This window comes from Pinus tabuliformis, chromosome 3_1 (assembly GCF_031772625.1).
Source record: "Pinus tabuliformis cultivar Carrire ecotype Pingquan chromosome 3_1, CPIR1, whole genome shotgun sequence".
In the NCBI taxonomy this organism is placed as follows: domain Eukaryota; kingdom Viridiplantae; phylum Streptophyta; class Pinopsida; order Pinales; family Pinaceae; genus Pinus; species Pinus tabuliformis.
In genome coordinates this window covers 510738426-510755906 of record NC_142301.1, presented here as the reverse complement: position 1 = coordinate 510755906, position 17481 = coordinate 510738426, and the positions used below count along the sequence as shown (strand labels likewise).

The window sequence follows — 17481 nt, the reverse complement described above, 5'->3', positions numbered from 1 at the left end:
AACAATAATATGTCAATGTGGCTAATAAAAATTATAAAACTTAACTCTTCTATTTAAAAAAGAAAAATTAGTGACTTCAACCCTACATGAATTTCAGTGTTACTTTTCTAATTTTAAAATGGGTGGTTCACGTGATGATGTTGAATTTAAATTTTTTTCATGCGATGATACTCATCTTAATTAAACATACTCTATTTTAAGAAGAGAAAAATATATTTTTCCCAGATGAACAGTCTCTTATAATGCTTTGTCATGCTGGCCTCAAATGTATCTCAATTTACTTAAAATATTCCTAAACGGTGCGATGTGGTCTGTCCGGATGGACTCCAGCTTATCAAATTAAAACAGCGGAATTGTTGAGACGGCTCACTCTGTAGCTGAGTATGAAGTCTGCGCTGCAACTAGCTGCCTACATCATTGCTGAGGCACTTGCAACAGCATTCAAACATGTGAATACACTTAGCCCTACCACAGCACTGGGCATTCGGGCATTCTGTATGTGCATGAATTTTCCTGGTAATGTCTTATAGTTGCTATAAATTAATTCCAATCTCACCTGACATTGTCATTGATCGTTTGTAAGAACCGCATAGCAGTTGCAGGTAGCACTTCATGAATCCATACATTTCATTTCGTTATTGACAGTATGTAGGGTTCTTATTCTTCCACGGATAATGGGACAGTAAGCTTTTGAAATTTGTTTGGCAGACATATTTACATAACAGTAATTCTTCTGCTTAAGATGACAGCACTGTAAGTATAAATCACTGAATTGTTTGATTGTATATTTGATTTATTATATCAAAACTTGTACCTGATTTACCTAAATATTTTCCATGGCGTCGTATTGCTCGATTGCAGCTATTTAATTCCACCGGTTCTCACCTCCAAATCAGAGCCTCCTCCATTGTTTGACGGAACGACCAGGTGGGTATCTAAATTTTTATTGTTACTGCATTTTGTTATTGAGTATTTATCTTAATTATCACTTTCTGTTGGAATGTGTATTGTATCATACTGTATTTCGTGATTACATACTGAATTTGATCTGGGGTTTGCAGTTAGTGATTACATACTGAATTTGATCTGGGGTTTGCAGATTGTATATCTGCTTGACATGCCCATATGCCCAGCGAGTTTGGAGTGCCAGGAACATCAAGGTTTTTATCGTGTTGATCCCCTGTTTTGTGTTGGTTGGTCTTGTATTGATATGAGATATTATTATCCATTTATTGAAACGATTGAAAACAAAATGTAGGGTCTTAGTGAGATTCAGATAGTTCCGATTGATTTGCAAGACAAGCCAGCATGGTACAAGGATAAAGTTTATCCTCCGAACAAGGTAGGCTTGTGTTTCTATATTTATCTAATTTTATTTTTCAGAATGGTAGGTCCTGGTTTTACCTAAGATCAGCTAACAAGGAACACGCTGCACATGAACAAACAGGGTAGCAATAGTTTGGTCATCGATAAAGGGGTATTTAATTTGGCTCAATATATTTTATATATGACCAAGTAAACAGGGGTGGGGATCATAAGGTTATTGCCTGAGCTGGATAAGGATATTACCTTGCCAAATTTGAAGCCTATCTTGCCACAGACCAAAATCTCAGAATTACATGTACCTTCTGTTGGCTACAGATTGAAAAATGTGTTATTTTGTAATTATATTTTCATTATTTTAGTGAAAGACATGCCAAGCATTGAAGAGTGGCAATTTTTGGAGTCTATGCAGAAATCGGGGATTTGTCAGCTGCAACTTGAATCTAATAAGTGATATATGAGATAATCTACTGTTGCTTAGGGTTCAAATGCAACTCCAACCTAAGAAACACACGCTTCTCACTCTAGCTAGATAGGTTTGAAGCTAATGATTCAAATGCTAGATAGGCACCCTCCCACTGTGGGTTGAGAGGCTGCAATGAGTTTTTGATCATCACGGTTTTAGCCTTTTACAATTTGGGCGTGGACTAAGAAAAACAACCAACAGAGATTTGACATTGATTTTAACATTCCCAGTCAACTAGGATGTCTTACTTCTTGTGTGTTTGGAGTGTGATCATGTTTAAATTGGTGTTAACTTTCAAGCAAGGAATGTGCAGAAATAGAAATGCCAAATGTGAAATGTTACAAAAGGGCCAAATGTCTGCAAGATATAGAACGGAACTTGCAAATAACTGACTATTTTCATTTTTTCAGGTTCCTTCTATGGAGCATAGGAGAGAGTCTGGATTTACTCCAGTACCTCGAGAACAATTTTGAAGGACCTAAGCTTTTTCCCACGGTATGTACTAGCCTACCTGAATATTGTTATTTTAGGTAATTAACAAAATCAAAGTGTCTGAATGGTTGCACTTGGTATTTATCAATTTTAGTTTATAATGTTGAAGCACTTAGAGATATTTTCAGGGAAGCAAGGTAGGGTTGGAACCTTACCTGTAATACCCTGAGGAGTTATTGTCTTGCTTTACCTTTACCTTTACCTTTAACTTTAGAGTCTATGCTCTGAAACTCGTTTGCCATTAAACAGGATCCTGCGAAAAAAGAGGCAGCAGATGAGTTACTGAAGTATGTAGATACTTTTACAAACACTATATTCACCGCTTTGGCCAAGCCGGAGCCTGAGTCTGCACAAGAAGCTGGTAAGAACAATTTTTCCAGCAGCGATCTCTTGCATTTTAATAAGATTTCTTATCTTCAACGAAATATAAATGCACTTCCCATCATGGCAGTGCCTGCTCTTGATTATTTGGAAAATGCTCTGGGAAAGTTTGCTGATGGGCCTTTCCTTTTGGGTCAATTCAGTGGGGTAAACCATCTTTATATTTTGTTTGCCATTTGACCTTATATTATATTGTGATTCCAATTGACAATTAAGAAATGTATACCATTACTGCAGGTTGACATTGCATACGGTACTTTCGTTGAAAGATATAAAGTTGTGTTTCCTGCATTTAAGAATTATGATATCACAGCTGATAAGCCGAAAGTATTGAACTGGATTCAGGTAAGTTAAGCTTCTCTTTTATTTGCATTACTTCCTAAATTCAGCGGTGCAAAAATGAATTGTTTTCGATTGTTTAATCGAATTTTTGCTTATGTGATAAAAATGCTTAATGGCATTCTGGCTCGAATACAGGAATTAAATAAGTTTGAAGGGTATGCGAAAACAGTTCCTGGTCCCGAGAAAATTGTTGAAGCATACAAAAAGATACTGGTAGATCGACTCTAATGATACATACTTGTGAATAAAGTTGATTCACAATGCATCCTTTATACATCTTTTCTTATATTGCATTGCCAAAGTGTGATGTGATATAAAAGATTTTAAACTCATTTTTCTTTATTGTTATGCAGGCTCATTATGCAAAACTACTGTGATGGTCGGATGTAGAATTGATCGAACGCTGCATATATATAGTATAATAAGGTCTCCTGAGGATAATTTGTTATAACTTTTGTAGTTGCAAGAGTTTTGATGATACTTCGGATGCTGCTGTCTATAAGCTGGCATGTGTGGAGTTACAATAAATTAATAGAATTATTATCCTAAATATCTCAATGTGTTTATTAGATTTTTCTGTCTGAGAAATGCGGTTAGGATTTTGGTGCATTTCACCTTATATCATTTGTATCATCATTTTTCATATTATAATACATTTTCTACCCTAAAAGAATGTTAACCATATGTACTATTTATATTTGATAATTATTAATTATTGAGTAGTAGTTCATAACATGGTGCATTTCACCTTATATCATTTGTATCATCATTTTTCATATTATAATATATTTTCTACCCTAAAAGAATGTTAACCCTATGTACTATTTATATTTGATAATTATTAATTATTGAGTAGTAGATCATAACATGTTCATACGAAGGGAGAAATAGATAAACTAGTGAAGCAAAATGTCCCAGGGTCAAATATAGGGAACATTTTAAGGATGAAAATTGATCTTAGAGCTCATAAGCCATGGCAAAATATTAGTAGTCCCTAACATGCACGTTATAAAATGTTACAAAATATTTTTGTAAACATATTCAATTTGTAATGATTTTATATGGTTATTATAAAATTCTGGCGATTTTCAAGGTAAAATAATCTTATCCTATAAAATTTGGGTGATCCATTTTTAGAGAAAATGGAAATTGGAAAATTTATTTATTTATTTATTATTATTATTATTATTATTATTATTATTATTATTGTTTTTATTTTTTTATTTCAGAGTGGGGGTAATCATGGAAAATTAGCCCATCTATGATTATCCCTAGTCAAGTAGCTTGGAGTTATTATTGCATTAAGTCGCCAAAATTATGATTGGGTAAGCATTATAAACCATATGCTATGAATATAATCTCAACTAAGAGGTGTAAATGTTTTGTGATGGCTAAGAACAACTATTAAGACAATTTCCTAATTTTTTAATTTAAGTGTCAACCTCTCAATGTAGAAAATTTAATGATCTACACCCTTTCCCAGTTTACAAATTTTGATAGTGTTTCTCAATTCCAACCCACACGTTTTGACATGTTGATATAAAACTATTAAGCATTAATTTGAAACATAAAGAGTGCTACTTTTCAACTAATACATTGAACAATAAGCAAGCACACACATAAATTTGACACAATTATTTGGTCAACTTAACCCTGGAGAAACCCCACCGTGGGGAAAACCAGTGCTAAAAGGAGGCTTTTATTTTTGCTTCTTAAGAGAGATTTTCACAACCAAAAAAATACAAGAAGAGTTTAAATTATCTCTTTCCCTTTTGGCTACTTCTCAGAAGTTCCTTTATTACACTGAAATTTTGGACTGATAAGTTCCTCAAGTAGTCACTCTCCTTCTAGCAAAAAAAATTGGTCTCTTTGCAGCTTCTTTATGCACAAGAGTCAAACCATTGAATGTCTCCTCTTACCCTTAAACTCGGGTTAGCATCACAACACTTACACATGCTTTTATCGATAGATTTCTCCCAAAATTTGAGTTCATACACACTCAGAAAATACATTGAACATATTGGAAAACTTCTCCCAAAGTCTAAGCTCAAACATACTTAGAAAATACATTGAACTTTGCCTCTAGTTACCTCTCTAAACAGGCCTGAGATTATCATTTATCAAACCCAAGAATCTCGCTAGCAGCTCTTTAAATACGAGCAAGTTGTTAGGTATAAAGAATGTTGCCTCTATAACTCTGCCTCATGCTGAGAAGTACCTAGAACAACCTTCAACTTGAGTGCAATAGTGGTGCTACCTTAAATTTTGTGCTCCCAGTCTCAGCTCCAACTCAACCTTCTAGGAAATCGATTGTTGTAGCTTCCTTATTTTATGTTGTAGTGTAATTTATTCACAAATCCTTCCTCCTCCTATCTTCAATCTTCTCATGAGAACAATGAGCCTACAAAACTTCTTTTCTCCCTTTTTGTCTCTTGGGAAAAGATGAGAACCCTATCCCTAAGATCTAATGGTTGAGATTCAGTGTTAAACCATTTAGATCAAGAGTGGATATTAGTCCCCTACTTGTCACCTGGTCAATATAAGGGTAAATGATATTCCAGAGAAGCAGAGGATTGATGTCTTCATAGGGACTTTAAAGGCTAACATTCAATATGAGTTTCGTCTTTGGGAACCTGATTCATTGGAGAAGGCATTTAGGTTGGCAAGAAAAATTGAAAGCAAAATTATGGCAACAAGAAATCCTACTACTCACAATTATAAATATGGAGAAAAAGGAGAAACCTTTGTTACAGTTGTGATAGCAAATACACTAAGGTCATAAGTGTGCTGAGAAGAAATTATTTACATTGACTGTGAAGAGGAGGAAGGAAAATATTAAGAAACGTCAAAAGAAGAGGATATACAACAGGAACCAACCCCAGAGAAAGAAGAAATGAATCTGGCCATATCTTGTAATGCATTGGCAGGAATTACCACTCCTCAGACTCTCAAGATAGAAGGACATATCAAGAAGAAAAAGGATAACCTCACTTTTGTGTAGAATCAAATGAAACAGCAAGTAGATCAACATCACAACGAAATAAGTTGACATAGGCGACTGGGTATTTTTATGACTACAACCATACAAACAAATGTCCCTCAAGCAAGCTAAGAAGGATAATAAATTATCACCAAAGTACTATGGTCCTTATAAAGTGTTGCAAAAGATTGGTACTATGGCATACAAATTGGAGCTTCTACATCTTCCCAAGTGCCCCCAGTTTTCCATGTTTCATGCTTAAAGAAGGTTATAGGTGACAAGGTCCCAGTTCAAACAATATTGTCGGAACTTGACGAGAAAGGAAAAATCATATTTGAACCTGAAGCAGTCACAGAAACAAGAACCCGACAACTACGAAATCGATCAATTTCAGAGTATCTCATCAAGTGGAAGAACTTACTCGCTAAAGATTCCACATGGGAGGAACAAGAATTTTATACAAAAGCATCCAAAACTACTCAAGCGGTCACGACAACACTTTTTGAAGGAGAGAGGAATGTTAGGTCCTTATACTACTAGTGTAGCCCCATACTGTTATTAGTGCAACCCCCTTATGGTATTTTTGTGCTCATGTAGTCCCCATGTTGTTATTATTGTGCCCCATAGAAGCCCACTATTGTTATTGTTGTGCCCCTACAATATTATTGTTATGTAGGCTTTGATTATATTGGGACCACTTAGACTCCTATATATAAAAAGGAGGTATTGTCATTTGTATCATCCAAGAATTGTTAATTTGTGTAATGTAAATGAGGTTGCCCCCTCGAAGAGGCATATTTTGAAGTCGTTGATCTATCTTTTCTATCTTTTTGTGAGCTAGTTTCATAACAGACCTACTTCATGTGTGTTTGAAACGTGGTCATGGTTAGATTAATGTTAAGTTTTAAGCAATGAATATACATAAATATAAATGCCAAACGTGAAATTTTATAGAACGGCCAAATGTCTGGAAGATATAGAGTGGAACTTGCAAACCAATGACTAATTTCATTTTCTCAGGATCCTTTTCTTGAGCACAATGGAAATGTCACAAGAGAGAGTATGGATTTACTCGAATGTCTCGAGAACAATTTTGAAGCACCTAAAATTTTTCCATGTGCTAGCCTACTTTCAAGAGATGATCAAGATATTAACTTTCAAGAGATGATTAAGATATTAACCTTATCCATGAAACTTTCATCTCCAGTACCCTTAACTAGCCCATAATAAGTCTACCCATAGTTTAAACATGTTCAAGGTTCACAGGAACCAGGACTGGAATGCCTAATTATCCATGTGGCCTCTTCTTATTAGCCTATGGCATAGGGCCTAAAGGCTTAACTCCTCCTAGTACCCTTCATTGGCCCAAAACAAGTCTATCCACAATTCAAACATGTACGAGGATCATATGACCTAGGATGGAAATGCCTAATTATCCAAGTGGCCTCTTCTAGCCAATCTCTACTATAGGGCTTGAAGGCCTAACTCCTCCCCCAACATCACATTAAGGTCCCTCTTCTAAGGCAAAGCTATGAATGTGTTAAGTTACACAAAGCCACAAGTCAAGGTAGATATGGATGGTGGGGTCTATCTAATGTTCTATACTAGGGAAGCATGTTGGATAGGGGGGTTAGACCTTCACCTAAGAGGATGATCGGGGTGTAGCAATGGGTCACACCTATCTTGATGGAACCATAACCCACCCCTAGATTTCACCAATGTCAAGGTTTGTCAAATACAACAAACCATCTATCCATCAAATTGTCTAAAAATACTTGGTAAGGGCACCAGTCCATACAAATGCATTTCTTTATGATTAGAAATTGTGTTCTAGTTTTTGAGTTAATGTGTTCTTATTTTAAAATATTAAGGTCTTTTCCCTAAATTTTATCTACACTAGTCCAATAATAATAAAACATTTTAGCATCCAATAATAGTCGAACGTTTTAGCAATAATGATAAAACCCCATAATATTCAAACATTCTAACATGTTAATTGGCCTTAAACATTTACAATGAAAATAACAATACTATGTCAATGTGACTAATAAAAATTATAAAACTTAACTCCTCTCTTTAAAAAAAAATTAGTGACTTTACCCTACATGAATTTCAGTGTTACTTTTCTAATTTTAAATTGGGTGGTTCATGTGATGATGTTCAATTTAAATTTTGTTCATGCAATGATGCTCATCTCAATTAAATATACTCTATTTTAAGAAAAGAAAAATATAATTTTTTTCAGATGAACAGTCTCGTATAATGCTTTTGTCACGCTCGCCTCAAATGTATCTCCTCCCTTTACTTAACATACTCCTAAACGGTGCGATGTGGTCTGTAGCGATGGACTCCACTTTATCAAACTAAAACAGCGGAACTGTTGAGGCGGCTCACTCTATAGCTGACTATGGCAACTAAAAAATACTTTTAAAATGAAGTCAACTAGCTGCCTACATCATTGCTGAGGCACTTGCAACGGCATTCAAACATGTGAATACACAGAGTCTGGATTTACTCCAGTACCTCGAGAACAATTTTGAAGGACCTAAGCTTTTTCCCACGGTATGTACTAGCCTACCTGAATATTGTTATTTTAGGACATTAACAAAATCAAAGTGTCTGAATGGTTGCACTTGGTATTTATCAATTTTAGTTTATAATGTTGAAGCACTTAGAGATACTTTCAGGGAAGCAAGGTAGGGTTGGAACCTTACCTGTAATACCCTGAGGAGTTATTGTCTAGCTTTACCTACCTTTACCTTTACCTTTAGAGTCTATGCTCTGAAACTTGTTTGCCATTAAACAGGATCCTGCGAAAAAAGAGGCAGCAGATGAGTTACTGAAGTATGTGGATACTTTTACAAACACTATATTCACCGCTTTGGCCAAGCCGGAGCCTGAGTCTGCACAAGAAGCTGGTAAGAACAATTTTTCCAGCAGCGATCTCTTGCATTTTAATAAGATTTCTTATCTTCAACGAATTACAAAGAGTCTGGATTAATATAAATGCACTTCCCATCATGGCAGTGCCTGCTCTTGATTATTTGGAAAATGCTCTGGGAAAGTTTGCTGATGGGCCTTTCCTTTTGGGTCAATTCAGTGGGGTAAGCCATCTTTATATTTTGTTTGCCATTTGACCTTATATATTATATTGTGATTCCAATTGACAATTAAGAGATGTATACCATTACTGCAGGTGGACATTGCATATGGTACTTTCTTTGAAAGATATAAAGTTGTGTTTCCTGCATTTAAGAATTATGATATCACAGCTGATAAGCCGAAAGTATTGAACTGGATTCAGGTAAGTTAAGCTTCTCCTCTATTTGCATTACTTCCTAAATTCAGCGGTGCAAAAATGAATGGTTTTCGATTGTTTAATCGAATTTTTGCTTATGTGATAAAAATGCTTAATGGCATTCTGGTTTGAAGACAGGAATTGAATAAGATTGAAGGGTATGCGAAAACAGTTCCTGGTCCCGAGAAAATTGTTGAAATATACAAAAAGACTCTAATGATACATACTTGTGAATAAAGTTGATTCACAATGCATCCTTTATACATCTTTTCTTATATTGCATTGCCAAAGTGTGATGTGATATAAAAGATTTTAAACTCATTATTATGCAAAACTACTGTGATAGCCGGATGTAGAATTGATCGAACGCTGCATATATATAGTATAATAAGATCTCCTGAGGATAACTTGTTATAACTTTTGTAGTTGCAAAAGTTTTGATGATACTTCGGATGCCACTGTCTATAAGCTGGCATGTGTGGAGTTACAATAAATTAATAGAATTATTATCGTAAATTTCTCAATGTGTTTATTAGATTTTTCAGTCGAGAAATGCGGTTAGGATTTTGGTAAGTTGTCATTTTTCTTATTGACATGCATTGCAATTTAATTTACATGAAAAGACATAATTGAATAATGTATAACCAGATTTTCATGAAAACAAATAAACAATCACATTTTAGCCGGTAAATTTAGATTTTTATGAAAATAACCAGTTCTGTTCAATTTGATTTTCATGAAAACGAATATAATAAAAAATAATATTATTTTATTTTATTTTTAAGTCAGGAAGAGAGGTTCTAATGTTTTGTTTTGTTAATAATATTTTGACTTGATCATTAAAAATAATAATAATAACAATAATCATTTAAACATCATTTTTAAACTCAAAAGTTTGAGAACCCGAGATTCTGCCATCTACCGAGCATCTGGCTGTTCCCTGCTTTTTAGGGTTTTTTTTCTCATGAGAAAAAACAGACAATCTTTCATTAAATATAAAAGGTAGTTACATATTCTAAAATCTGCAGACCCCAATGTTCTACATGCAGCAAAAAAAGACATTACATACTCAATGAAATGTTAATTGGTTGAAACCCTGTACAAATATTTGATATAAGCAAATAAGTCGAAAAGGTTGAAAGGCTTAGACCTGCTTTGGACAAGCATAATTCTTACTCCACTCCAAATAAGAGTTGCAGTATACTGATTAGGATACTATGCAGGAAAGCATGCCTTATGAATAAAAAAGGCAAAAGATAACAGTGTTTTAATTGCCATATGCAAGGCCTTCACAGATTGCCCCATGACAGCATAAAAGGAACTAACAATATAAAACACGCATCCATAACAGCAAAGGTAAAAGAGCAGCAAACATGCATTCATCCAAAAAATTGCAGCAGGGAAATAGCCAAATAGTATATATCTTCTTCCATTAATCATAGAATTTAATAATAGTGTGGTGACATTTAAATGGGGTTATAGTGGTGGGTATTGCTAAACTCTGTCACCACACTATTAGTATTGCTAATTGCAATGTGGGTTATAACTCTGAAATCACACTATTAGTATTGTGAATTGCAATGGGTTATATTTCGGAAATTATTATATAATAGATTTAAAAAAATTAATAATAATAAAAATCAAGAATATATTATTTTTATTTTTTATTTAAAACACTCGCTATGGAGATGACTCGTTGTTAATTAAACTCACATCGTGATAGTGATTCATTCGAAATTCAAGAGAGTGTTGAGCTTGGCTTGCACAGGCAACGCCATCCTCGGCTTCTTGATGCCAATTTCGCCTAATTTCTTGGTTTATTTGATTTGAAACGAGCGCGATGCCCATCTTCTTGATGCTCGTCGAGCTTCTCGGTTCGAATCCAATGAAAAACCATGAGCGGGAGTGACCCGGGAAGTTGTGAGTGGCATGAACCTAGCGTGTAGTCTGGTGGGACCTTTTTATACTTTAAAAATTTACAACAATAATAAAACTAAAGTGACATATTATTTCGTTTACATTAGAAACACCTCATAAAAGAATTACATAATAAACTGTGACATTAAACTCATCTCGATTCATAGTGATATTTACCAAATCAATATAAAACCACAATTGCCACAAACTTTTTGTTTTTAGTAATGAACACTTGTGATTAATGTTTATTTAAACAATGTATAAATATATTCTATTTACTTATCATAAAAGAGTTAATTACATAAATTAGTTATTTTTAAAATTATTATAAATTTACTTATCATAAAAGAATTGATTACATAAATTAGTTATTTTTAAAATGATTATAAATTTTATTATATAAAGTAAAAATATTTAAAATAATTTTTCGATTATATATATATGAATTCAATATTCAAAAAAAGTCAAATCATTTAAATAATATTTATCACAATTAAAACAAATCTCTAACAAATTTCAACATATTAAAAAAAAAATTGCAAACATATGAGAATTATTTGCATGTGAATACGAAAAACAAATTCTAACAACATAACATATGAGACTTACTTTCATATGAGACTACTAAAAACACATTAACAGAAAAAAAAAAAAATCAAAAACCATTTAATATGATAATCAATATCCACTTCAATTTCCTTTTCTAGTCTCACTGATCTATGGCGGGAAAAGAAAATATAATAAATTCAAGTTAAACAATAAAACTCACATATTATTGTGTTCTTTGAGGAGATCCAATATAATAAGTTCAAGTTAAACAATAAAACTGCGATATAGATTCCAAACAACATAATCTAATTCCTCCCTAATACACATATATGATCTTGGCTTAGAGCAAGGTTTTCTTCTTTAAAATAGGATCGCTATCTTGCAGATAGACATTTAAGTAAACATCTCCATGACCACCATGAACGCCATTTCTTTTATAACGATGAGTTGCAGGTTTGTGAGATCGATTATATGCAGCTGAAATTTACAAGGTTTATAGTGGATCGATTATATGCAGCTGAAAGTTACAAGGTTTATACTGGAGATTAAATTCTAAATTTAAGTGTGATGGCTAATCCATTGATTGTTAAAACTGTAAATTGGTGATCAAATCTTGGGATCGTTGTGATGATTAGATCTTCAGATCTAAAAATGGCAGATCTAATTTTTAACAAAACTAAAGAAACCACTCAAAGCTGGGATGGGAAGTGCAGAGCATCTTCTGAACTCGATAAAGCCGAGCGCGCACGTCATGTTTAGGCCCACGAGCTTCACTTGGATGAACCAGGACAGGAATCTATCATTATTGGTGTGGATTCCACTGTAGATTTTCCATGGCGTGCTTATAATAACTTTGAATTGTGTGTGAAAACTTAACCAAAGTTGGTGACTCGTGGTTTCGGTCAAGATAGTGATAATGTCTCTATGTTTAAATAAGCGCGTTGTCAAACGATCCTGGAATTTTAAGAATGCATTGAACCCATATAAGAAATTGTAGGGGTTGTATGAGCTGTGTACACGCAAGCTCATTAGCTTTTGCGTTTTTTTACGTAGAATCTTTTCTCGTGAGCTTTTATGCTTTCTTGATTTTCCGTTGTTTCGTTTTCTGGTTCAAATTAGATCAACAATTGAAAGTGTATCCCTTGATCGAACGCATCAGGGTAAAAGTGTTGAGTAAAAGTGTCGACGAATAAGTAAGTTGATACATAGGAAGGCCTATCGGCCAAATTAAGACAGCGGAACTGTTGAGGCGGCTCACTCTTTCGCTGACCATGGCAACTAGCTGCCTACGTCATTGCTGAGGCACTTGCAACTGCATTCAAACATGTGAATACACTTAGCCCTACCACAGCACAGGGCATTCGGGCATTCTGTATGTGCATGAATTTTCCTGGTAATGTCTTATAGTTGCTATAAATTAATTCCAATCTCACCTGACATTGTCATGGATCGTTTGTAAGAACCGCATAGCAGTTGCAGGTAGCACTTCGTGAATCCATCCATTTCATTTCGTTATTGACAGTATGTAGGGTTCTTATTCTTCCACAGATAATGGGACAGTAAGCTTTTGAAATTTGTTTGGCAGACATATCTACATAACAGTAATTCTCCTGCTTAAGATGGCAGCACTGTAAGTATAAATCATTGAATTGTTTGATTATATATTTGATTTATTATATCAAAACTTGTACCTGATTTACCCAAATATTTTCCATGGCGCCGTATTGCTCGATTGCAGCTATTTAATTCCACCCGTTCTCACCTCTAAATCAGAGCCTCCTCCATTGTTTGATGGAACGACCAGGTGGGTATCTAAATTTTTATTGTTACTGCATTTTGCTATTGAGTATTTATCTTAATTATCACTTTCTGTTGGAACGTGTATTGTATCATACTGTATTTAGTGATTACGTACTGAATTTGATCTGGGGTTTGCAGTTAGTGATTACATACTGAATTTGATCTGGGGTTTGCAGTTAGTGATTACATACTGAATTTGATCTGGGGTTTGCAGTTAATGATTACTACTCAATTTGATCTGGGGTTTGCAGTTAGTGATTACATACTGAATTTGATCTGGGGTTTGCAGATTGTATATCAGCTTGACATGCCCACATGCCCAGCGAGTTTGGAGTGCCAGGAACATCAAGGTTTTTATCGTGTTGATCCCCTGTTTTGTGTTGGTAGGTCTTGTATTGATATGAGATATTATTATCCATTTATTGAAACGATTGAAAACAAAATGCAGGGTCTTAGTGAGATTCAGATAGTTCCGATTGATTTGCGAGACAGGCCAGCATGGTACAAGGATAAAGTTTATCCTCCGAACAAGGTAGGCTCGTGTTTCTAAATTTATCTAATTTTATTTTTCAGAATGTTGGGTCCTGGTTTTACCTAAGATCAGGTAACGAGGAACACGCTTGCACATGAACAAACAGGCTAGCAATAGTTTGGTCATCGATAAAGGGGTATTTAATTTGGCTCAATATATTTTATATATGACCAAGTAAACAGGGGTGGGGATCATCGGTTTATTGCCTGAGCTGGATAAGGCTATTACCTTGCCAAATTTGGAGCCTATCTTGCCACAGACCAAAATCTCAGAATTACATGTACCTTGTGCTGGCTACAAATTGGAAAATGTATTCTTTTATAATTATATTTTCATTATTTTAGTGAAAGACATGACAACGGTTGAAGGGTGGCAATTTTTGGAGTCTATGCAGAAATCGAGGATTTGTCAGCTGCAACTTGAATCTAATTAGTAATAAGTGATATATTAGATAATGCACTGTTGGTTAGGGTTCAAATGCAACTCCGACCTTAAGAAACACACACTTCTCACTCTGGCTAGATAGGTTTGAAGCCGGGGGTTCAAATGCTACTCCAACTTTATGAGGCACCCTCCCACTGTGGGTTGAGAGGCTGCAATGAGTTTTTGATCATCACGGTTTTAGCCTTTTACAATTTTGGCGTGGACTAAGAAAAAACAACCAACAGAGATTTGACATTGATTTTAACATTCCCAGTCAACTAGGATGACTTACTTCTTGTGCGTTTGGAGTGTGATCATGTTTAAATTGGTGTTAACTTTCAAGCAAGGAATGTGCAGAAATAGAAATGCCAAATGTGAAATGTTACAAAAGGGCCAAATGTCTGAAAGATATAGAATGGAACTTGCAAATAACTGACTATTTTCATTTTTTCAGGTTCCTTCTATGGAGCACAATGGCAAGGTCATAGGAGAGAGTCTGGATTTACTCCAGTACCTCGAGAACAATTTTGAAGGACCTAAGCTTTTTCCCACGGTATGTACTAGCCTACCTGAATATTGTTATTTTAGGTCATTAACAAAATCAAACTGTCTGAATGGTTGCACTTGGTATTTATCAATTTTAGTTTATAATGTTGAAGCACTTAGAGATACTTTCAGGGAAACAAGGTAGGGTTGGAACCTTACCTGTAATACCCTGAGGAGTTACTGTCTACCTTTACCTTTACCTTTAGAGTCTATGCTCTGAACTTGTTTGCCATTAAACAGGATCCTGCAAAAAAAGAGGCTGCAGATGAGTTACTGAAGTATGTAGATACCTTTACAAACACTGCATTCACCGCTTTGGCCAAGCCGGAGCCTGAGTCTGCACAAGAAGCTGGTAAGAACAATTTTTCCAGCAGCAATCTCTTGCATTTTAATAAGATTTCTTATCTTCAACGAATTACAAAGAATCTGGATTAATAGAAATGCCCTTCCCATCATGGCAGTGCCTGCTCTTGATTATTTGGAAAATGCTCTGGGAAAGTTTGCTGATGGGCCTTTCCTTTTGGGTCAATTCAGTGGGGTAAGCCATCTTTATATTTTGTTTGCCATTTGACCTTATATTATATTGTGATTCCAATTGACAATTAAGAGATGTATACCATTACTGCAGGTGGACATTGCATATGGTACTTTCTTTGAAAGATATAAAGTTGTGTTTCCTGCATTTAAGAATTATGATATCACAGCTGATAGACCGAAAGTATTGAACTGGATTCAGGTAAGTTAAGCTTCTCTTTTATTTGCATTACTTCCTAAATTCAGCGGTGCAAAAATGAATGGTTTTCGATTGTTTAATCGAATGTTTGCTTATGGGATAAAAATGCTTAATGGCATTCTGGCTTGAATACAGGAATTGAATAAGATTGAAGGGTATGCGAAAACAGTTCCTGGTCCCGAGAAAATTATTGAAGCATACAAAAAGGCTCTAATGAGACATAGTTGTGAATAAAGTTGATTCACAATGCATCCTTTATACATCTTTTCTTATATTGCATTGCCAAAGTGTGATGTGATATAAAAGATTTTAAACTCATTTTTCTTTATTGTTAAACAGGCTCATTATGCAAAACTAATGTGATAGCCGGATGTAGAATTGATCGAACGCTGCATATATATAGTATAATAAGATCTCCTGAGGATAACTTGTTATAACTTTTGTAGTTGCAAAAGTTTTGATGATACTTCGGATGCCTCTGTCTATAACCTGGCATGTGTGGAGTTACAATAAATTAATAGAATTATTATCTTTAATATCTCAATGTGTTTATTAGATATTTCTGTCGAGAAATGCGGTTAGGATTTTGGTAAGTTGTCATTTTTCTTATTGACATGGATTGCAATTTAATTTACATGAAAATACATAATTGAATAATGTATAACCAGATTTTCATGAAAATACATAATTGAATAATGTATAACCAGATTTTCATGAAAACAAATAAACAATCACATTTTAGCTGGTAAATTTAGATTTTATGAAAATAACCAGTTCTGTTAAATTTAATTTTCATGAAAACGAATATAATAAAAAATAATATTATTTTATTTTATTTTTAAGTCAGGAAGAGATGTCTTAATGTCTTGTTTTGTTAATAATATTTTGACTCGATCATAAAAATAAAAATAAAAAATAATCATTTAACCATAATTTTTAAACCCAAAATTTTGAGAACCCATGATTTTATTCTTTCTGCCATCTACCGAGCGTCTGGCTGTTCCCTGTTTTTTCGGGTTTTTTTTTCTCAAGTGAAAAACAGACCATCTTTCATTAAATATAAAAGGTAGCTACATATTCTAAAATCTGCAGGCCCCAATGTTCTACATACAGCAAAAAAGGACATTACAAATGCTCTCTGCTGAGACTAATATTCAAAAACGAAACAAAACTGCAAGCTGAGACAAGCAAAGATCTGTAAATGCAAAAACGGAAGCCAAAACTTTGAGCATGTAACCTGGACCGTGCGACTATGATCTGTAGACACAAAAAAGGCAAAATCAGGGAAACGGAAACCTGGACCAGAGAGATCGGAGCGCACCAGAGAGCCTAAACTGCAAATGGATGGAGCCACCGCGACCTCTAGAAGGAGAAACTCCCATCGCTGCATAACGAACCTTCGATGAAGGATTTGAAGCGAATAACGCCCGAGTGGCAAGATCTACCACATTTTGAAAGGGAGTCTGCCATCATATTTTTTCTCTGAAGATATGGGTAAATTTATCCTTCCGTTAAAGAGGTGGATCTGTCCTAATTTGCTGAGCACTGAGTGCAAATTTGTATCATCTGCAACGGTTTATTGTAGGGAGGGAAAAAGGCGCCAAACTATGTATTTGGTGAAAGGAATGATAGAGGAGGATCGATTGGAGACAACCAGATTTGAATCAGCCTTTGCGGCAAGAGCACTCCATCGGAATGG

At 34.7% G+C, this 17481-nt stretch overlaps 1 protein-coding gene and 1 pseudogene across 3 annotated transcripts; both read left to right on the top strand.

The window, feature by feature from the left end:
• Positions 1–464: 464 nt before the first annotated feature.
• LOC149188050 (glutathione S-transferase L3-like) lies at positions 465–9740 on the top strand (annotated as a pseudogene). The gene is made up of 15 exons (XR_016255585.1): positions 465–753; positions 862–927; positions 1100–1160; positions 1259–1342; positions 2200–2284; positions 2531–2642; positions 2733–2809; positions 2900–3007; positions 3140–3217; positions 3358–3377; positions 8423–8546; positions 8791–8902; positions 9012–9088; positions 9181–9288; positions 9421–9740. The product of XR_016255585.1 is annotated as a glutathione S-transferase L3-like (transcript).
• Positions 9741–12881: 3141 nt separating this feature from the next.
• LOC149188049 (glutathione S-transferase L3-like) lies at positions 12882–16320 on the top strand. 2 transcript variants are annotated; one of them, XM_089411555.1, is made up of 10 exons: positions 12882–13141; positions 13297–13378; positions 13487–13552; positions 13838–13898; positions 13997–14080; positions 14958–15056; positions 15290–15401; positions 15511–15587; positions 15678–15785; positions 15918–16320. In XM_089411555.1, exons 2-10 carry the CDS (start codon positions 13368–13370, stop codon positions 16014–16016), a joined length of 717 nt encoding a protein of 238 aa, XP_089267681.1. In that variant the 5' UTR covers positions 12882–13141; positions 13297–13367; the 3' UTR covers positions 16017–16320. The 2 variants fall into 2 exon arrangements, with proteins under 2 accessions (XP_089267681.1, XP_089267680.1); XM_089411554.1 differs by having other exon boundaries at positions 12883–13227; positions 13334–13378.
• Positions 16321–17481: the final 1161 nt, after the last annotated feature.